The sequence below is a fragment of the Bos javanicus genome, chromosome 17 (genome assembly GCF_032452875.1).
Source record: "Bos javanicus breed banteng chromosome 17, ARS-OSU_banteng_1.0, whole genome shotgun sequence".
Classification (NCBI taxonomy): Eukaryota; Metazoa; Chordata; class Mammalia; order Artiodactyla; family Bovidae; genus Bos; species Bos javanicus.
Window position 1 is genome coordinate 53,524,983 of NC_083884.1, and position 22,483 is coordinate 53,547,465.

The 22,483-nt window shown below is 39.8% G+C and overlaps 1 protein-coding gene across 4 annotated transcripts; it reads left to right on the forward strand.

Annotated features, from left to right (window-relative positions):
• ZCCHC8 (zinc finger CCHC-type containing 8) lies at positions 1-22,483 on the forward strand. 4 transcript variants are annotated; one of them, XM_061384700.1, is made up of 14 exons: positions 1-564; positions 1,798-1,840; positions 5,420-5,494; positions 7,405-7,510; positions 8,650-8,724; positions 10,912-11,015; positions 11,129-11,194; positions 11,757-11,817; positions 12,285-12,427; positions 13,337-13,479; positions 16,285-16,406; positions 18,104-18,190; positions 18,484-18,601; positions 20,422-22,483. In XM_061384700.1, the coding sequence occupies exons 1-14, from the start codon at positions 366-368 to the stop codon at positions 21,201-21,203; spliced, it is 2,124 nt and encodes a 707-aa protein (XP_061240684.1). In that variant the 5' UTR covers positions 1-365; the 3' UTR covers positions 21,204-22,483. The 4 variants fall into 4 exon arrangements, with proteins under 4 accessions (XP_061240684.1, XP_061240686.1, XP_061240685.1 ...); XM_061384702.1 differs by lacking the exons at positions 5,420-5,494; positions 7,405-7,510 and having other exon boundaries at positions 545-564; XM_061384701.1 differs by lacking the exons at positions 1-564; positions 1,798-1,840; positions 7,405-7,510 and having other exon boundaries at positions 5,418-5,494.

A 22,483-nucleotide genomic window follows, 5' to 3' on the forward strand; every position in this document is an offset into this window, starting at 1 on the left:
ACGGGAACAACTCGCATTGTAACACTTTCTGAACTGGTTCGGCTTTCTTCACGTTAAAGCCAACCAATCCCAGTATGCAATGCAAACAATGAGTTAACAGTCGCCTAGAAACCACATATCCCAGAATGCCATGGTCTCAAGCAATCTCGGAAGTGGGTAGAGGGGACGCCACTGCATTCTGGGAGTTGTAGTCTCACAGGACTGGCCCGCCCCTTGTGCAACTTCGGCGGCCTACGTTTGGAGGAAACGCTGCTCGAGTGGCTTAGCGCGGTGCGGGCCATAGAGAGCGGTTCCGCCCAACAAAACCTTCGCCTCCGGCCTGGTGGCCAGCTCCGCCTCTTCTCGTATCTTTCCCACAGCCCAAAATGGCGGCGGAGGTGGATTTTGGCGACTTAGAGCTGTTCGAGGCGTTTGACCACCCAGAGGAGTCGACTCCGAAGCCCGTTCATACCCGCTTCAAGGACGACGACGGCGACGAGGAGGACGAGAATGGGATTGGCGACGTGGAGCTGCGGGAACGGCTTCGGCAGTGCGAGGAAACCATCGAGCAGCTCCGCGCCGAGAATATCCTTCCCGCTCTCTGGGCCCTGTCATCAGGGCGTGTGGTGGGGCCCGTGCCCGGAGGGCGCGGGCGGAAATTCCACAAGGGCCAGAATTCAGCCTGAGAATCTAGGGTTCGGGTTGCGTAAGCTGGCCTCGAGGCCTCGGCGCAGACCTCTCCCCTTGTGGGATTCGTCTCCTGGACCTCATTCGTTTCTCCCGTCCGCGAGTCTGGGGCGGGATTTTAGCGTTATTCCGGACTCTTTCAACTGTTCAGTTGCAGACTGTTTACCACGTCTGTTCCCGTCTTTTGAGTCATTATCCGGTCTCCTTTTTTGGAACCAATGTAAAGTTGATGCAGTCACGCTATGTGGTGTGTTAGGAGATACCGGCTACATTGACCTGGGCGCCTGTGTCTTTAAAGGCGGGGCCAAAGTTAGTGGCCCCATTCTGTGGAGTTGGGGTTCCTAAGGAGTCGAGGCATGCACAGAGAAATGGTTCATTGCTGATGACCATTGGGGATTCATTTGAAAGTTCTTCCACTTTGAAACAGCTTCCGTGTGGAATGTGCATTTAAGTTTCCGTTTGACTTTAGTTACATGTCCACAGCCTTTCTAGCAAAATGTGTTAATATGTTAATACATTCTTAGAAGGTGTTTGCGGGTGGGGTTTAACTTATTTTAAAATTTTTTGTTTATTTTTACTTAGCTTACAATTTTGGTTCAGGAACTTTTTTCTAGTGTAAGGTTTTCGAAGCCATTTTTTTTCATAATGCCTTTTTCCTGGACATTTTATTGTGGAAAATTTCTGAAGACAGTAAAGTTGAAAGGATTTGGCAGTGAACATTCGTAGATTCCATCCTAGATTTTTCAGTTCTTAACAGTTTGTTATGCTGCATTTACCTTGTTGAGTTATCATGATGCTTTTGACCTGGAACGTCTTCTTAAGTGGCTGTTTAACTTCTGACGGTGCACCGTTGACCGAATAGCATTTTTGGTTTCAGTCTGTTAGTCTATTTTGAATTACATGACCCCCGTCTTAGAAATACCATGTTGGAAGGGTATGTATTTTAGTTTTTTAGATCCAGATACTAGTCCTGCAACAGAAAAGGTCAATAAGTGTGTCATCCTCAAAACATTTGTCTTTTAACTTTTGTAACATACGTTTATAACATTGACATCAAAAGTGAGGTTAGTAGTTGTATTTTATGATCTTATTTCTGTTTAATGAGGGCTATAGTCCTTAACAAGTAATAACATCAAGAACTTAAAAGAAAATTGAATATTTTGACTCGACCAAGGTATGAGATCTTGAAATTGCACTGTAATGTACTTTTTATTTTGTCCTGATATTAATATTTAATCACAGGTTTTTGTTTTTGTTTTAAAAAGTATTTGGGATTTCTGTATCGCTTCTATTTGTTCCATGTACTCGGAAGAAATCAGAGTAATGATCCTTTAATTTGTGAGGGTAAAATTTGAATTCTCATAACTGCGTTAAACTTTGAAACTGACTGGGTGAAAATACGTGTGAAACACAAACCAGAAATTTTTTACTTAATCTTCAGAACAAGTTATCTTCAGGCAAGTTATCAACCTGTTCACGTTGTTTCTATTCAATGAACATTTCTGGGAAGTTAGAATTCAAATTTGGAGAAGGGAGTGGCACCCCATTCCAGTACTCTTGTCTGGAAAATCCCATGGATGGAGGAGCCTGGTAGGCTGCAGTCCATGGGGTCGCTAAGAGTTGGACACGACTGAGCGACTTTACTTTCATGCATTGGAGAAGGCAATGGCAACCCACTCCAGTGTTCTTGCCTGGAGAATCCCAGGGACAGGGGGAGCCTGGTGGGAGGCCATCTATGGGGTCGCAAAGAGTTGGACACTACAGAAGCGACTTCGCAGCAGCAGCAGCAGCAGAATTCAAATTACGGTATTGATATAGCTGAAGATTTATTTACACAATTAAAATGTGTCTGTAAGTAGAAACAATGCAAGATAAATTTTAGAAGAAGAGAAAGGAGTTGCTTTTGAAAAAAGTGCAGTGAGTAAATTTGCTTTCAGGCATCTAATTTTAATAGATAATCACATGTTGATATTTCCTTTTTTATGTAATTTTATTTGTTGGCTATGCTGGATCTTCATTGCTGCACAAGCTTTGCTGTAGTTGCAGCAGCAGCTGCTGCTAAGTCACTTCAGTCATGTCCCACTCTGTGCAACCCCATAGACCGCAGCCTACCAGGCTCCCTGGTCCCTGGGATTCTCCAGGCAAGAACACTGGAGTGGGTTGCCATTTCCTTCTCCAATGCATGAAAGTGAAAATCGAAAGTGAAGTCGCTCAGTCATGTCCAACTCTTAGCGACCCCATGGACTGCAGCCCACCAGGCTCCTCTGCCCATGGGATTTTCCAGGCAAGAGTACTGGAGTGGGGTGCCATTGCCTTCTCCCTAGTTGCAGTGAGAAGGGACTACTCTCTAGTTGCAGTGCGAAGGCTTCTCGTTGCCGTGGCTTCTCTTGCAGAGCATAGCCTCTAGGGCTCAGGCTGCAGTAGCTGTGGCAGTTGGGCTCAGTAGTTACAGGTCGAGGACTCTAGGGTACAGGCTCAATAGTTGTATCACACAGGCTTAGTTGCTCCGCAGCAAGTGTGATCTTCCCGAACGAGCGAGTGAACCATGTCTCCTGCATTGGTAGGTGGATTCTTTACCATGGAGCCACCAGGAAGGCCCCAATATTTCTTAGTGTGCATTTATTTAGTAGTCACTAAATCTAAAATATTTGTTAAAACAGATTTATTACACAGAGTGGTATATTAAGGCTTTCAGACTTTGGGGTGCCATGATGCAGTTTAACATGGAATTTTTTGTCCCTGTACCAGCTGAAGTAACCTGCTACATTGGTGACTAAAATTTTAGAATTAAACATATTTCAGAATATGTCTAAAGAATAATTTCTCTATGCCCTACCTTCCTTACTATCTACGTGAGCACAGTCTGTGGATCTACAGTTGTTTGTAGTTAGGTAGTAAATGTATTGGATGTGAATAGGATTCCTAAAAAAAAAATCATAATTTTTATATATGTAGAGGTATTTTATTTAGACAGGTGCATGCTTTGTAATAGAGTCGATCATTTGAACATTAAATATTTATAAGTGGGTTACAATCACCTGAGTTCAAACGATTAGAGCATTATAGGCTTTGCCAATTCATGAGAAGGAAGCATTAGTATCCTGAAAAAGGAGTAATCTATATATTTATTTATTTATTTAGAATTAGGGTTCTCCACATTGTGAGACTGACAGAACTTTCTACAGAAAACCAAGGAAGAAAAAAATTTAGATAAAATTTGTACCCCATTTGTCTTGATTTAACCCTTATTTTTGGAACTTGCATATCAAAGTGCCTCTTTCTTTTAGCCAGTAAACATTGTGAGTTGGTTTTTGTTGTTGTTTCTTCTTTATATGATGAAAATTTTAAATGTACAGAAAGTGGAAAGAATAGTATAATTAATACTCATGTTTTTATCACTTAGATTTAACAATATTTTGACATATCACCTTCTTCTAATTCCATATACATATTTTACCCCAAATATTTCAGCATGTATTCTTTTTTCTAAAAACTTTCATATACTACAACAACACCATTATCACACTTAATAACTGGCATGATTTCCTTAATAATATTCTCAGCCATATTCAGATTTCCCCAACTGAATGTCTTTATCGCTGATTGCTCAAACTGAGCTCCAATCAAGAGTCACACAATTGCATGTGGTTTTTAAAAACATGGTGTTTTGTTCTGCTGGATAGTTTTATTTCTTTCTTTATTTTTGGCTGTGCTGGGTCTTTGTTGCTGTGTGGGCTACTCTAGTTGTGCTGTGCAGGCTTCTCATTGCGACAGCTTCTCTTGTGGAGCACGGGTTCTAGGGCGCTTGGCCTTCAGTAGTTGTGGCACAGGGGCTCAGTAGTTGCAGTTCCTGGGCTGTAGAGCACAGGCTCAACAGTTGTGGTGCATGGGATTAGTTGCTCTATGGCATGTAGGATCTTCCTGGACCAGGGATCGAACCCGTGCCTCCTGCATTAGCAGGCGGATTCTTTACCACTGAGCCACCAGGGAAGCCCACAATGTATTTTTTTTTTTAAACTGACGTTTGTGCAAACTGAAACAAGTGTCTGGATGTCTTCATATTTTAATTTTATTTCTCTACTTGATGTGAGCAGTTCCACATACAGATTGATTGATTTCACATGCTGTACAGGTACAAGGATTTGAAGAAGGTGTGGAGAAATCAGATACAGCTGCTCCCAGGTTACTGAAGGAATATATAGCAGATTTTAAGGCTGCAGTCTAGTTCTATTTTTTCCAGTTTTTGAAAGTCACATCCAGGAATAGTGTAATTTTACATCATTACTTTAAAATTTGGATCTGAGATGTTTAGTGCAGTGTGCTCTGCCCTCCAAAAAGAGTCTACCCATTTATTTATAAAGTGTTTCCATTTCCTATATATTTCCAAGCCAAATTTATTCTGATTCTTTCAGAATTATATTCTTTGTAACCTGCTGGTTTACTCAGTTCCTCCCTCTCCTCAGTTTATAAACAAACAGCCATTAGGTAAAGAAACTTTTTGGTTGAAAACTGAACTGCAGCTTTTAATTTTTTATGAAATATTTAAAATACATATGTAAAGTAAAAGATAATCTTTATAAAATTGTTCAAGTATGTAAAATTGGTGAAAACCGGAGTTCCTGGTGGTTCTTGATCTTATTCATAAAATATATGATCTTTGGTACGTAGAAATGATAAAGGTTCAGTGTTTATATATACATATGCAAGTTTTACTCTAATGTCTTCTAAGAATATGTTTTAACTTTTGTTTTAGTGGAATATTGGTGAACAATACTAAGTTAGATGGACCTTTATTACAGATTCTATTTATGAACAATGTTATTTCAAAGTAAGTAATTTTTTCTTTCCTAAATATTATGAGCTAATGTGTTTATGATACACTATTTGTATAAATATGCTGTTTTCATCTGTATTTATACCATCTGTATTCTTTTACTTAAAATTTATGGAATCATGATAAGAGCCAGATTTTGGCTCTTATTTTTGCAGTCGTATAAACCTGAATTTGAACTCTGCTTTCTACATATGTGAACCTGGAGAGGTCACTGACCCTCTCTGCATATCAGTTTCCTTACTGGGAAACAGGACACTAGTAGTAACCACCTTTTAGGGAACTGAATGAGCACCTGTAAGAGCCCAGTGTTGTTGTTGTTCAGTTACTAAATGGTGTCTGACTCTGCAACCCCATCGACTATAGCCCACTACGTTCCTCAGTCCATGGGGTTTCCCAGGCAAGAGTACTGGAGTGGGTGGCCATTTCCTTCTCCAGGGGATCTTCCTACCCAGGGATTGAACCTGCCTCTCCTGCAGCTCCTGCATTAGCAGGTGGATTCTTTACCACTGAGTCACCAGGGAAGCCCCAATAGCCCAATAGACAGCTGCTAATAAAAGTCACTGCTACCACCATTTCGCTACCAAAATCAGGGAGCTGAGTTTTCCCTGTTGATTATGGTGAAAACTTACCACGTGATTTTTTTTTTTTTTTGACTATCAAAACTAGACCTTTGCTAGTTTTCAGTATTCTTGGGTCTAGGATGACTCAGTGCTTTCCTACGATGCTTGCTAGAATGTTCTGAAATGGTTTGAGGCCTTGACCCATGCCTTGCTTGAAGCATGGTCATAGACATTTCAGATGGTTGCTTGCCCCCTCACGCATCACATGTTGTTATCTTAGACACTGTGCAAGGTAAAGGGAGCATACTTAGGTGTTACCTGCATGGCAGATCCATTGGCTACTTTATCTCACAGAAGTGGAACCTGAGGCTGTGTGGGGTGGTACAGCCGGTGGCATGGTGCTGGGCACGTGGGACTCCAGGGCTACTGTCACCATCAGAGTCAGCCTCTAACTCAAGCTCCTGGCAGACCTTTTTTTTTTTTTTTAATAAAAAAAAATATATATTTTGGCCACGCTGCACAGCATGTAGGATCTCAGTTCCCCGAACAGGGATCGAACATGCACCCCCTGCATTGGGAGCGCTGAGTCTCAACCAAAGAACCCCCAGGGAAGTCCCTCCTGACAATATTAATGTCTGCACCACTCACCTGGGGTTGTGCCTGCAGAAATCTTAGAATGTCAGCTAAAGAGACGTGACAAATCATCAAGTCCACGAAGAGGAATTTGGCTCTTTTGGCCCCTTCTGAACTGAGTACTGAAGAGTATTTGATGAACATGGTTCTTGACCTGGAAAGCTGGAGAGCATAGACCTCGGTCATTTTACTTGCATTGCATTTTGGTCTTTTTTTTTTTCCCTCCAGTGTCATATTTACATAGGTGTTGCCTTGTGTGTGCAGAGTCTGTAGGAAGAGGCTGTGGAAGAGCTGAATGCATTGATTGTGTGTGTGTTGCAGAAATAAGTTGCTGTGAGACAGGGTAGGAAGGGGGCTTTTTGTTACATAACTCTTTTACTTCTTTTGAATTTTGAACCATTTCCATGTGTTATATATTTACAAATTAAGTTCGTAAAATTTATAAATCCATGTAGTCTGTGTAAGTATCTGCCAGCTATTACATGCTAGGCACTATGTTAGATTATCATCATCATTTTGTTAACTTGGCAAAAATGGGTTTTGTTTTTTTTTTCTCTAAAGAATAGATTAGACTGTTACATAGAGTCAGTGATTTGATATAAACTCTGAAAAACAAAATAACAGTATTTACACATGCCATCTTCTAAAAATGCATGACTTCAGTCAAGTCAGTGTTTGTGTGGGTTCTGACCATTTTGTCCTCTTATGCAGGCAATATCATCAAGAAATAGAGGAATTTGTATCAAATTTAGTAAAAAGATTTGAGGAACAGCAGAAAAATGATGTGGAAAAGACTTCCTTTAATCTTTTGCCCCAGGTATTTCAAACTTAAGAGACTTTAGTAGGTTTTGCGTTTTACTGCCAATTATTAGGTGGCTCCGGGGATCCTCTTGACTCAAAACCAAAATGGTTGTTGAGATTGTCTGTTCACCTTCTATCCTGCAACCTGGCTTCCTTCTCCACAGTCTGACCAATGCAGCCATGGGGCTTTCTTTGGGATTGTGATTGCTTTTCTTAGGGAGTAATATTCACACCTGGCTACACTCAAAGCCTTTCCCCGTGCATCATTCCCTAACTTGGACACATGGTTTGGGACAGAAAATTAATTTTAGGTCAGGGAAAAACATCTCTTTTTGTGGGGACTATAAAAAATGGATTTTCTTGTTTGTTTTTTTTTCCTAAAATGAAGAAGTTCATATATCATCCTTTTCCCCCCTCTACTTGTTTTAAAAATCAGTAGCATGCCCAAAGAAATCTGAGAGATTCCACTGTGTGACTATTAGGGCATAAATTTATCTCAAGAGAATCAGGATTATGATTTCTGGGCTTTTTTTTTTTACTTATAAGTTAAGGTAAGTAAAGGCTCTCAAATAAGGATCTTTAGCTGTTTATCCTCAGAGGTTGGAGAATGGAGTATTCTGATTTACTAAATTTTTGTCACCTTTAGTTTTCATCTATTATATGTAATTTTTTTTAAAGATTCAAGGAACAATACATTTAACAATAAAAACCATAGTGAATGTTATTTAATTTTTGATTCAAGAAACACTTCAGAATTTTGTGCCTTGAGTATCAGTGTTGACCAGCAATATCAAGTTTATATTTTTAAATTTTTGATTATCTGATTTGAAGATAAAGCCTGTCTTATCAGTTTAAATGTTGAAAGTTCCATAATTAATATTTACTAACATAAAAGTCATAGTGTAAGCTAATGCTTCAGAAGATACTATCTTTTATATCTTTTTTAACTTTCCCACTTGAGAAGTAGCTTTCATAAACTTTCCTACCTAGCTTAACTTCTCACTCACCCTAATTATCACAGCAATGAATTCAAACTTTTATATACCTTAATGGTATGTGTTAGAAAATAAAGTGAATGTATTCAGATTCAATTATGAAATTTAAAGTTGTTAAGAATTGTTTAGCTTTTGTAACTTGTGTTTTTCTTTGTGTTAGCCATCCAGTGTTATGCTAGAAGAGGACCATAAAGTAGAAGAATCCAGTGCCGTTAATAATAAGGAAGCTTTTAGTGTAAGTTTGGACGCTTCAGTTTTGAATTCTGCAGATACATTTCCTATCCTCTGTCCATTGGGTAGCATTTAGATGGTAAACTGATGTGTCATCTAATGATCACACATTCTTTCATTAAATTTGTTGTAAACAACAGTGTAGCCTTCAGCCTTCTAATATTATAGTTTGCTTTTTAAGAACTATTTCATTGTGACCTAGGGGTACAATGGATACACCTCAGAGGACTTTTTCTCCTGACTATCCTCTCTGTTTATTCTCCTTTCTTTTTTTTTTTAAATAGATTTTATATTTTTTAGAGCAGTTTCTAATAGATTTTATATTTTTCTCAAGTTCACAGAGAAATTGAGTGAAACATACCGGGATTTGCCATGCATCCCCTGCCCCCACACATTTATAACCTCCCCCTCTATCAACATCTCCCCCCAGATGGTACATTTGTTACAATTGATAAATCTACAGTGACACATCATTACCACCCAGAGTCCATGGTTTATGTTAAGGGTCACTTTGGTGCTCTGTGTCTATGGATTTGTACAGTAATACGCATCTACCATTAGACCTTCGTATGGAGTAGTTTCACTGCCCTAAAAGTTCTCTTTACTCCACCTGTTCATCATCCTCGCCCCACTCATCATTTTCAAGAACTTGGATGAAAATATAGAAAGCATGCTTGTGGAACTTATAGATGGGTGAATCTGAGAGGGATAAATAACTAGTATAACAAGTGACAGCTTGGAAATGTTAAATATTTGAAAGACTCATATAGTGAGTGAAAAACAGAAGATTTTTAACAGAGATGAGCCTGTATGCAGGCCTTTTGATACCTGTGCAAAATTCAGAAGTGTCAGTGCAGTGTCATGTGTGATTTTGCAACTTAAAAGTTTTTAAAGAAGATGATGTAATCCTGGATTCCGTTAAAGGAAGACCAGTTTTCATGTTCATGGAGTATTGTGTGCCATTGACATATCACAATTTAGACTAATAAGTGTGCAACATCCTAGGCAGGCGCCACCTTAAATCCCAGAACCTTATTGTTTAGAAGGGAGATGAAGTTATCTAGTTCAAGGTCAGGGATCTTTCTTTAAAGCGCCCTGATAGCTAGCATCCTGGTCTTTTTTTTTTTTTTTTTTGACTCTTCTCAGTAACATGGAATTCACTTTAAAAAAGAGAGAGAGAGACATACTTCTTCATTTTGCACATCTCTGATAGAAATTTGCACTTTCTAAAAGTTGAGCTGAAATGTGCTTCTTATACTAACTGGTCCTAGTCTTGCCACTTGGCACTCTATAGGGTGATCTCACATGATACCTTTGCAGATATTAGCCTTTATCACATATGCAGAGTTGTGTCCATGTCTTGTAAATCTTCTCAGTAAGATCTGTGGGCTCTTCATCCTCCCAGCACAGACAGGATATAGATGATATAAAGTGTTATTAGTTTTCTCAAGTGTGATGGTGGTATCATGATTCGTAGGAGAATGTTCTTATTCTTAGGAGGCTCATACTGAAGTATTTAGGGGTGCCATGTTGTGAATGGTGCAGTGTTGTAGCTGGTTATATGTGGAAGATGGAACTTGGGTAGGAAGTTGTTAGTCTCCAGCAGGAGCAAATAATAGCTTAGACTAAGGTGAGAGTGGTGGCAACTTACTTTTTAAAAATGGCTCAGTAAAAAGTATGTTTTTGTGTGGAGAGAGCGATGTGCACACAGAAATGTCAGTTAACCATTGTTGAATCTAGATGAGGGCTCATGGTGTTCCAACTTTTCTGTATGAAATTTTTCTAAATTTGTATGGAATTTTTCTCCTATTGGGAGACAAGGAAATGGAAACAATGAATATAGAAATAAAGACAGCTTTCAGAGGATCTTGCTACAAAAGGAAGCAAAGAAATGGGAAATAGAAGAATTGTTGACAAATTTTTGCTCTTTAAGTCTGGAGGGAGTGCCCCTGACAGTAGCGATCCAACAGGAAAAACTCCATGGTCTAGACACCCTGAGGGAATTCAGTGATGGAGATTTTACTGACACATCAGGATGTGACTCCTTCACTAAGGAGTTGATTATTATTTCTAGTAATTTCATCATCCAGAAATAAGTTGGTAAAACAATTAATCATAGTCTTACAGTATCTAATGTCATCTTTTTTTTTTTCTGCTTAAATAGCAATATTTTTTGACTTGTTTTCTGCAGGTTGTAGGAAGTGTCCTGTATTTTACTAATTTTTGCCTTGATAAATTGGGGCAACCGCTACTAAATGAAAACCCTCAGCTTACGGAAGGATGGGAAATACCCAAGTATCCTACATAGTGAATGAAGATCTTTATGCATCTTGCCATTAAGTTCACCTTTAAAAAAAAACCAAATTGTGCAGACTATGATAACTATTCCTTAATAAAACTCACTAAAGGTACCAGCAAGTCTTCAGCCACATTGTTTCTCTAGAAGGGCAAGAAATACAAGTAAAGGCAAAAAGGTTTGTGTGGGGAGTTGCTTTTGTTTTCTTCTTCTTCTTTATTAACCAAAACCATAAACTCTTATAGCTTGAAAAGTTAATATTACCGGCTTACTATAAATAAACAGATTAAACCAGAATTTCAGTACATAGACATAGAGTAAATCTCTAAGTCAGTCATATTGCAACTCATTGGTTCAGGCCTGATGTGCCTGGGTGGGTGGAAAGGAATAATTACTGCTGTCTTTGATTGCTGTCTTACAACCATCTACCCCTTTCCAAATTTCCGAAAATATGATAATCTGTTTGCCTCAAATCCTTCTGTTATCAGCCACTGACAAAATTCAGAGGTAACAGATCAGTCGGGAACATAAGGGCTCTTGGTTAAAAGACTTGATCAAAAGTAATATTTGTGTAACTCATTAGGACAGGTGGTGAAAGTGAGGTCATTTCTGCAGATATTAGTAATTGGTGATCTGCGTGCTTTCTTGTTCTGATACACGTTGCTGTCACACAGAATTTTATTGATTTGCTTTGATATTTCTATTTACATTGTGAAAATCTTTGTTTTTTGACCAAATAGGCCAAAGCCTCACTGTTTCAATTGTGGTTCTGAAGAGCATCAAATGAAAGATTGCCCAATGGTAAATTTTTCTCATATAAAAAAAAAATCTTTGAACCAGAGCTTTCTAATATTTTCAATGCATCTATAGCATTGTGCGATATAAAGAAACTTCCTGTCTTACTTTCCTATAGTTCTTAATTTTTAAATCTTTCCAAATTTGTCCATAAGTTTTAAGACATTATTTTAAAAAATAATAATTTATTACAGTGGTCTCTATTTGAGATGAATAAAACATGATGAGAATTCATGTTTAGACAATTTATTTTAAAAACTTTGTGATAGTACCAAGGTAATAAGAAATTGAAGGACTGCCTCTCTTCCTTGCTTATTTTTCTAAACTATCCAGTCTCTTTTATACTTGCTCCTTATGCATTAAAACTGAAATAATCTGTGTGCTTGACCTAGGAAAAGTGCTTATGTTTATTTAATTTCTGAACTATTTCTACACTGCTTGATACCATTCTTTCCAAACACATTACGATTTAGCCTCGAAATGCTGCTCGAATAAGCGAAAAGAGAAAAGAGTATATGGATGCCTGTGGTGAGACAAACAATCAGAATTTTCAGCAGCGATACCACGCAGAAGAAGTAGAAGAGAGATTTGGAAGATTTAAGCCAGGAGTTATTAGGTACCTGTGTCATGTTACCTTAGAATGTCGTTTCTGTGTCCCCACCATTTGGAACAAGTTCTGTGTATCTTCAGGGTAATAATCAGGAAACAAGTGTTCTCCCACAAGTCTCTATATAAAAGGTACATCAGTTAATCCAAAAAATATCTACAGTAAGTCCCCTACATATAAAGGAGTTCTTTTCCAGAAGCACGTTCGTAAGTCCAGTTTGTTCATTCATTAGTCCAACAAAGTTAGCCTAGGTATCCCAACTAACACAATTGAGTGTATATAGCTTAATAGGTTTCTAACATTTTTCACACAAATAATACATTAAAAAACTAACAGAAAATAAACAATTTTAATCTTATAGTACAGTACCTTGAAAAGGATAGTAGTTAACACTACAACAGCTGGCATACAGAGGCAACTCGAAGGTTCGTATGTAGGGGACTTGACTGTACTGTGATTGAGAGGTGCTGCTGTACCACATGCTGTGTAGTATGAGACATGGAAGTGGTTTGGTTTTTTTTTTTAATTTATTTTTAATTGAAGGATAGTTGCTTTACAATATTGTGTTGTTTTCTGCCATACATCAACATGAACCAGCCCTAAGTGAACATGTGTCCCCTCTCTCCTGAACCTCCCTTCCACCTCCCACTCCATTCCACCCTCTAGGTTGTTACAGAGCCCCCGTTTGAGTTCCCCGAGTCATGCAGCAAATTCGCGTTGTCGGTGTGTTTTGCGTATGGTGATGTGTATGTTTCCATGCTGCCCTCTCCGTTTGCCCCGTCCTCCTCTTCCCCACCCCTGCCGTGTCCACAAGTCTGTGCTCTAAGGACATGGACGTGTTTGAAATACTAGAAGAGTATGTATCTTCATCCAAGCGAGAATACAGTATTTTTTTCCTCCTCTTTTATTTTTACTCAGTGAGGAACTCCAGGATGCACTGGGTGTGACGGACAAGAGTCTTCCACCTTTTATATATCGAATGCGCCAGCTAGGATACCCACCAGGGTGGCTCAAAGAGGCCGAACTGGAGAACTCAGGGCTTGCGCTCTATGATGGGAAAGGTATAGTATGTTCAGTTAGATAAGTCAACTTAAGGGTTCTGTCCTTTCTGTTTTTTTTTAATTAAAGAATAACAATAAAATAGAATGGGAATGGCTGTCTTATTTAATGTCTACTGAGTTAACTAAAAAATATCATGATTTTCTTTTGTTTTACAAGGAAGGAACTAAAACTTCATTGAGAGTTACCAAATAATTATCTGGACTTGCTCAGTGACTACCTAGCAAGGTATTAGCTCTCCAGCTAGACCTCATAAACTCTTGCCTTTGTCAGTAATAGTAACAGAAATATGACCCATCTCTGCCAGGAGATCTATAAAAGTTACAATAAATAAACCGTCTTATTAATATAATCTAAAACTTCTCTTAGGAATCTAGAAAAATATTCATAAAAAAATAAAAATATTCACACATGTGCCCAAGGAAATGTATGTATATGAAGATACTTTTTAGCATTGAATATGATAGTGAAAAATAGAAAACAACATTAAGGGATCTTCCCTGGTGGTCCAGTGGCTAAGACTCTGTGCTCCCAATGCAGGGGACTCCAGTTCAAGCCCTGGTTGGGGAGCTAGATCCCACATGCCACAACTAAGACCCAGCGCAGCCAAAATAAATTAATTTTAAGAACATATATATATTTTTTAAGACAACATTAAGGCCGTAAGGGAGAATGGCTAAGTAAACCATGGTAGAAATAGGGGATAGAATCCTTGTAGAATGTATGTAATAAATGGAGTAAATCCATGGAGCTCCCATGGCAAGATTCTTATGCAATACTGAGTTTAAAAGATAAATTTCTGGAATACTTATTTATTATGATACTGTTGATCTTCCTGGTGGCTCAGATGGTAAAAAAATCTGCCTTCAATGAGAGAGACCTGGCTTTGATCCCTGTCTTGGAAAGATCCCCTAGAGAAAGGAATGGCAACCCACTCTACTGTTCTTACCTGGAGAATCCCAGGGACAGAGCAGCGTGGCAGGCTACAGTCCGTGGGGTTGCAAAGAGTCAGACACGACTGAGCGCTAACACTGCTACTCCTGCTGCCGCTCCCACTGCTGTTGATCTTAAAAAACAAAAATCCCGAAAAAAAAAATAATAAAAGAAAAAAAAGAAGAAAAAGAAAAGAAAGAAAAAAGAAAAGAAGAAAAAAAAAATAATAAAAATAAAAAAACCCCAAAAATCCCACATGGATGAAGCCATGCTGTATATTTTCTATGAGGAGTTATGTTTGTAGAAGATATTTTGAAAAGAACCGTCTAGATTTTAGGGTTTAGACTCGCAGAGGCCTCCCCTGACCAGCTTATTTAAACGTCTGTCTCCTGCGTTCACCTGCGTGTCCTGCCAGTCTCTCTCACTGCACCCTGTTTGTTTCCTTCATGCCCTGTCACAGTTCATGTATGTCTGTCTATCGTGTAGCACAGTGCCTGACACCTGGTAGATAGTAAATAAGTTTTTAAAAGTTGTAACCAATATACAGCAAATCAACAGTGGTTATCCCTGAGAAGGAAAACAGGATTGCTCTTAAGATTTTAGTATTATCTCTAATGCTCTAAATTTGAAAAGAAAGTGTTTCTAGATATTACTTAGGTCATTAAAATAAAAACAAAACATTTACCAAGCCCCCCTTCTCACGTAGTACCAAAAAGAGTATATTTAGCACAGTCCTTTTAATATTTTATGTCCCCAAGTCATGCTGACATTCAAATTATCATTACTCATGCCACTTTCTGTAGGTGCTTGCAAGTCTGCTGTCCTCTCTTTAAAAAAGACAATTTATCTGGCTGCACCTAGTCTTAGCTGCAGCACACAGGGTCTTTGATCTTCCTTGTGGCATGTGGGATCTAGTTCCCTGACCAAGAATGGAACCTGGGTCCCCTGCATTGAAAATGCAGCGTCTTAGCCACTGGACCACCAGAGAAGTCCCCCCACCGGTCTCTTCTTAAATTTCTCACCTAGGGATTCTTTGGACACATGAGTGTAGATAATTGAGAGTCTCTTAAATGTCTTTTAATCTGTAAATTCCTTTCTTGTTTTTAACAAAGCTCTGAGTTTTGTCCTTCTGGGTTTTTTGAGGTTTTGCTGATGATCCCCATGGTTTCTTTCAGTATGTTTCTCTGTCCCTGTTTGCTGTGAATTGTTGGTGAAATCAGTCATCAGTGAACGTTGCCAATATCTAGTTATTGAGGATGGCACAGTGGTTGTATTCTGATTCTTTGATTACTTCTTGGCTTATTATCCTGAAAACTTCTATAAAGAGAAACTTCTCATCAACCATTTGGTTACCTTAGGTATATAGACATGGGATTAGCAACATAAATGTTCGAAAAGAATGTAGTAGTTCTCAACCATCCTTCAAGGATTGCTGTCATCTGTAAAGTGGTATTAGTAGTAAGTACCTCTTAGGGTTGTTGTGAAGAATAAGTGAGTGAATACTTATAAACTGTTTAAAGTACTATCTGAGAAGAAAACATTTTTCATATATAGTAACCATTATATAAGTGTCTCTTAAATAAAAGAACTGGAATAGAGCATTAGGCAAATCATAAAATCAGTGCAAGATAGACTTTTAAGCAATTCATGGAAGAACTAAACTTTCCAAGTTTTTCAGTATTTATATTTTTGTCAAAATGGTATGTCCATGTTGTTTAAAAATTCTAATCTTTGTTCAGACAAATTATAATGAAAGCCATTCTCAGAGTAATTTTGTGGCCATAAATATAAGCACTTTCCAGGTCTGCTTTTGGTCCAGAAAGGGGTTTATATGGGCACTTAGCAATATTCACCTTTTTGATGATCCATAATAGATGGTGCTGATGGAGAGACAGAAGCTGGAGAAGTACAGCAAAATAAAAGTGTCACTTACGATCTCTCGAAATTGGTAAACTATCCAGGTTTTAATATATCTACTCCCAGAGGAATTCCAGATGTAAGTATATTGGTTTTATATTCTTCTGGGATATAAAAGTATTTGTGTAGATTGTTCAAAATGTTACCTTACATAGCAATTACTGTCTCATAAAGAAGTTAAAGTTGAGAATTCCCTCGCTGTCCAGTGGTTAGGACTCTACACTTTCAGTGCTGAGGGTGGGAGCTCAATCCTGGGTTGGGAAACTAAGCTCCCATAAGCCATGCAGTGTGACCAGAAAAAAACAGTAAATGTGACAAGAATTTGGGCAAACTCTGGGAGATAGTGGAGACAGAGGAGCCTGGCATGCTACAGTCCATGGGGTCACAAAGAGTCGGACATGATTTATCAACTGAACAGCGACAACTAAATGTGTTACTTATGAGTTTAACTTTTTAATTTCTTTTGTGTTGACTAGAATGTTAAGTGAAATCTTGAATTCGTCAAAAAGAAAACCCAGTTTTTTCTGATTTTATGCCCTAAGGAACTAAAATAGAATGATTAGATTCTGTAAATCTGGAACTGTTCTAAAATTAAAAGATTATCATTTCTTTTTTAACAACATGGGGTGGTTTGAAGCAGTATTGTTAAGTTTTACAGAATTGCTTGGGAAGTATTTTTCTACCTTTAATCAATCTATGTGTACTGTAACTTTTTCCTACTTTTCCTTCTTTTCCCCCCACAAAGTAAAATTTCTCCGATACAAGAAAGGTTTGCTATACTTAATCTTTTGCACCTTTTATCTTATGTTTCAGGATTCAACAACTAACTGTGGTGGTGGTGGTGGTGGTGGTGGTGGTATTTTAGTAAAAATGCGTTCTAGGGACTCCCTCATGGTCCAGTGGCAGCGCCTCTGAGCTCCCAACACAGGAGGCCTGGGTTCAGTCCCTGCTCAGGGAACTAGATCCCACATGCTGCAGCTAAGACCCAGTGCAGCCAAATAAGTAAATGACTTAAAAAAAAATTCATTCCAGCTATTCTTAGGGACTGGGCAGTAGAGAAGCAGCCAAAGGTCTAAATTAGAGTCTGGTGAACAGATCTGAAGATGTGTGTAATTAGTTAAGGGCTGGCTAAATTGCATGTACAAACCATCAGTGCCTCTGGAAGTTGGGTCCAAGTCCCAGCCTACATCAGAATCCCCTTGGGGTACGCATTAGAAGTGCACATTCCTGAGCATGCCCTCTCCTTAGACTTAACTTAGTCCCTAGGGTCTGTTGGTTTCACAGGAGCCCAGAGTGATTCTTGTTGAGAGCCGCTGTTAAATGTGTTACTGGCAATAAGAGAGAAAGGAGTGATAACTACTGAGTTTGAAGACAGAAGGTGGAAAACAGCATGAGTGAGCAAGTTAGGAGAAAGGGACAAGAACAGTCTATGGGCAGTACTAGTTAGTATCAGGAGGCGGGTGGGAACCAGCCACGCTGCTGAGAGGCTGTCGTCACTGCCTGTAACTTCTTGATAGTAGGCAGAACCTTTTTGGCCCAAGTGGTTTTGTCAAGTAGTCTTTTAGTATTCTGTCCTGACTGTTGGATAGGCCGAGTTGGTTTTTTTTTCCCTTTCAGTGCACTGTTATTTTTAACCCCCACCCCCTGCAAAAAGGAAAAGTCACATATGAAGCAGGAATGTAATTTGATATCTCCACTTCACCTACTGTAAGCAGACTTCAGAGCATGACATTTTCCAAATACACACTTCTTTTTCCCTTCTCTTTTCATTGATAGGAATGGAGGATATTTGGGTCAATACCAATGCAGGCGTGTCAGCAGAAGGACGTGTTTGCCAATTACCTGACTTCTAACTTCCAAGCGGTAAACAGATTTTCAGAGTGTGGTTTAGAAAAATGTCTTGCTTTCATCCATGGGGTTTTGTAACTCATAGGCATCTCGTTGCCTTTTATTGGTTTTGTAACTCATAGGCATCTCGTTGCCTTTTATTGTTTTGTATATAAAGCGCTCTATGTTTTCTGATGAATCCAAAGGAAAAAGGTAACTACATTCACCAGTTACCTGGATTGGTTCTCTGTATCATGTTTAAATGGAGGGATGGAGTGTAATTCTTTGTCTCCCCCAACTCACTTGTGTTTGGTTTGGTTCTCCATTAGCCAAGCATGAAGTCTAGCAGCAAAAGGTCTTCGTCTCGGTCCAGCCCCAGTAGTCCAAAGAAGCAGAAGAAGGAAAACAGCGCAGCAGCCTCACCTGCCGACATGGAACTGGACTCGGGTAGGTTCCACCCCGTGGTTTTGCTTTCATTGAGAAAGTAGGACGAGTTTGTATGCTGATGAGTTCCCTAAGAAAGAGGAAGCTCTTAATGAGCAGTAACTCAAGAGTAAATCTTCCCTTTTATCCTTGGGTATCAGAGCACCTCCACTATTGCTGATCAGAGCTGAGTTTGGAAGGCTTATAGCTTTGCGTGAGAGCCGGATGGGCCCGCCAACCGGGCTCCTTAGACAGACCTTTCCACCCAGTCCCAGGGCCCTGGATCTGGACTGGCCTCCTGATGGGCAGGGCTTTGAGATACACAGTGGAAAATACTCCCCTTTGGCAGCTCATTCCCAAGAGGAGGAAGGGCAGGACTGAGGCAGGCTTTCTCAGTTATTCTTCCTGAGTATATAAATTCACGAAATCCCGTCTCCCCCCAGGAAAGAGAGACCGTGAGGAAAGTCCATCCTTTCAGAAAGCCAAGGGAAGGGAACAAAGACCTTGCCCTCTGTTCTCCCTTAGTCTTTTGCTCTCTGAATCCTCTGGGTTTACCATGGAACCTGTGGTCAAGCAGGGTTGTGATGGTCCTGAGGGATGTGACCAGGGTGAGATGAGCAGGGTTAGGGCATTCGAGACAGTGAGAAATGCAAATACAGAAGCATGAAGCATCACAGCATGTTTGTCTACCAACAGTGTGATAGCTGGAGTTCAGACCCGGCTGTAAGAAATGACGTAGTCAAAAAAGGCAAGTTTTTGGTTGTAAGAGCCTCATATGGTACAGAGGAGATTGAACTTCTTCCTCTAGATCATGACAAGGCACTAAAGGGTTTCTAATGAGATGGAAAGGTTAATAGGACCAGATTTGTGTTTTAGAAAGACTAACTGTTTGGATGAGTATAAGGAAGATGAGTCGAGAGGCAGGAATGACTCTGATACTCCTGACCAACAGTAATGGTCCCAAAATAATGTAGCAGCTGTGACAGGCTGTGGGAAAGGGTGGACCCCAGAGAGCTAAGGACCGGGTGTGGGCTGAAGGAAAGGAGGAGGACTCTGGTGACTAGGTTTCGGTTTTGGAGACTTAAAGCAGATACTACTGATGGTGCCAGTGAACGAGTTAACGAACGGGGGAAGAATCTGAGTTCTAGGAAAAGATTCCTTGTTTTGTACAGGTCAGATCTGTTGTGTCTGTGAGACACCCAGATAGTGATGACCAGTGACCAGTTGACCACATGAACCCACAGTTCGGTCGAGCAATCTAGACTGGGATACAGAACTGGGAAATAAGCCAGGGAGTTTCCAGTTACCTCCTCCGCTGCTTCTTCCACCTCTGCCCACTTGAGAGTCTAGGTAGTCTCATTTCCAGCCAGATTTCCTACTGTGTTAAAGGTTACTCTCGGTTAGAGTTCCTGGCACCAGAGATCCTGACCTCTCCCCCTGCAGATGTTCTTTTCAGGTGGATTGAGGCCATTAAGCAATGATGATCGTATGCTTCCCAGGGGTCTCAGTGGTAAAGAATCCACCTGCCAATGCAGGAGATGCAGGTTTGATTCCTGGATCGGGAAGATCCCCTGGAGAAGGAAATGGCAACCCACTCCAGTGTTCTTGCCTGGAGAATTTCATGGACAGAAGAGCCTGGTGGGTTACAGTCCATGGGGTTGCAAAGAGTCAGATACCGTTGAGCGCACCTTACATATGTGATATCTGAGGATCCAGTTTTCCCCTCTTGAGCCTTTTATTTTGCCATCAATCCTCTGGGTTCACCTGAGTTCAAATAATAAATAATAAATAAAGTAAAATCAAGTGCTGTATGACAACTCAGTATCTCAACATCCTCATTTCAGATGCCGAGGTCCCGCATGGGTCCCCAAGCAGCGAAGCTTTTCAGTTTCAGCCCCCGCTGCCCCCTGGCACGCCTCCTCCGCTCCCCCAGGGCACCCCTCCACCCATCTTCACTCCTCCGCTCCCCAAGGGCACCCCGCCGCTGACTCCCAGTGACTCACCCCGGATGAGAACGGCATCCGTGACCATGGACGAGGACGCGCTGACTCTGGAGGAACTAGAAGAACAGCAGAGGCAGATATGGGCGGCCCTGGAGCAGGCCGAGAGCGTCAACAGTGATTCGGATATTCCTGTAGACACACCTTTAACTGGGAATTCGGTGGCCTCTTCACCTTGTCCAAACGAACCTGACCTCCCTGTCCCAGAGGGAAAAACACCCGAAAGGCAGGTGCCAGGGGAGGCCGAGGTACTAGACACTGCTGCAAAGAAATCGGAAGAGGAACAAGCCTTGAGCCCAGATTCTGAGACTGCTTTGCTTGGCCAGAAGGAAAACGAAGAGTCCACTCAGGTAGACCGTAAAGGTGCTCATGACCACGGCAGGGTCGAGTCAAACAGTGAGGTCAGGAATGGAGGGAGCAGCCAGCAGCTCCTTCATGCGGACTGCAGTCCTGCAGCAGCCACGAAGGCCCACAGTGCTATCCCCGACATGAGCAAGTTTGCAACCGGAATAACGCCGTTTGAATTCGAGAACATGGCGGAATCTACTGGAATGTACCTCAGGATAAGAAACTTGTTAAAGAATTCACCCCGAAACCAGCAAAAAAACAAGAAGACTTCTGAATGACTGCTTGGCATAGCACCCAGTGCTATTTAATTATGACTGTGTTCTGGTAATTAGGACTAAATTGTTTTCCTATTGGCCCCTCCCATGTGAAAGAAAAAAAAAATCTACCCAAGGCTTAATTGTGGTCTAAGGTCAGGCCTCTTTTAAAGAACGGAAAGACTGAGCTTGCTGGTTTACTATATTTTATTCTCATTGATAAAAACTTGGGGGGAGGTAAGTAGGAGCCGGTTTAGAGATAGTTTGTTAAGGTTTATACTATTTTTGGATTGTGAATGTCTGTCAGGAGTGATGGTTTTTAATCTGTCTTTTGTACATCGTTTTCCCTTTCTACATTTTGCTAATTATCCTGTACGTAAGTTTAATATATCACTTTTTAAAAAGAAAAAATTCTAACCATTTAAAATTCATATTTCAACTCTTAACAACCAAATGAGAAAAATCAGGGATGAGCAGCTTTATACCATCTGGGGTATTTTTGTAAATGATTTACATGCATCCGTTTTAATAACACTTTTACTTTTTTGTAACTTCATTCTTCATATAAGCTTGCTGTACAGGTATGTTCATCTTTGTGTACAAAGGTTTAATAAATTAGTTTTCATATACATAATCTAAGACTTTGAATATAAAAAAATGACTCACAGTTAAATTAGTATATACAACCTTGTAAGTTTGGTAGTAAATTATGTGGTTGCAAATCTTAGTGGTAGCAAAGGAAATTAAGACATTACAAGTTTGGGTATTTTCAGTGGATTTCAGCCTTAAATATATCAATAGAAACAGCAGAATCTTTTAAAGTAATTATTTTGAAAAAATAAATGGTGGGCAGCTAGCCTTTGTACAAAAATAATTTTCTAGATTTGAATGATAATTGTTACAAACAAAAAGTAGGCATACACATATTGTGCTTAATTGTCTGATACATAATATAGAGCTGAAACTATGTTTTTGTCTTTATGTGGAATGCCATGACATCTTTACAGTCAAGTCCATGAAAATAAACATATAGATGATCTTGAATTAGTCTTAGGTAATGTTATTCTCCTCAGAGGCCAGCAGAGGGTGCAAAATACAACCCTTCCAGGTTTAGTTTTCATTTTGGTAACTTGAGTATCCAAATTTAGTGTTCTATGAACAGTAAAGAGAAGGGAAATTATATGAAAAGGGAAAAATTATTTTCAAGGCCCTCATAGAACATGCTAAAAATTGAATAAAAATGTTTAATCCTTCTGGCTTTTTCTCTGAGTCAAAGTCCATAATAAAACTGATCTTTTACCATA

Bases quoted from the DNA above. Each gene is read 5' to 3' on its own strand.
- ZCCHC8 (XM_061384700.1), top strand. From the start codon at position 366: ATGGCGGCGGAGGTGGATTTTGGCGACTTAGAGCTGTTCGAGGCGTTT. The intron at 11,016-11,128 runs GTATCCTACATA...AACTCACTAAAG, and splicing joins GAAGGATGGGAAATACCCAA to GTACCAGCAAGTCTTCAGCC. The intron at 16,407-18,103 runs GTAAGTATATTG...TTTCATTGATAG, and splicing joins CTCCCAGAGGAATTCCAGAT to GAATGGAGGATATTTGGGTC.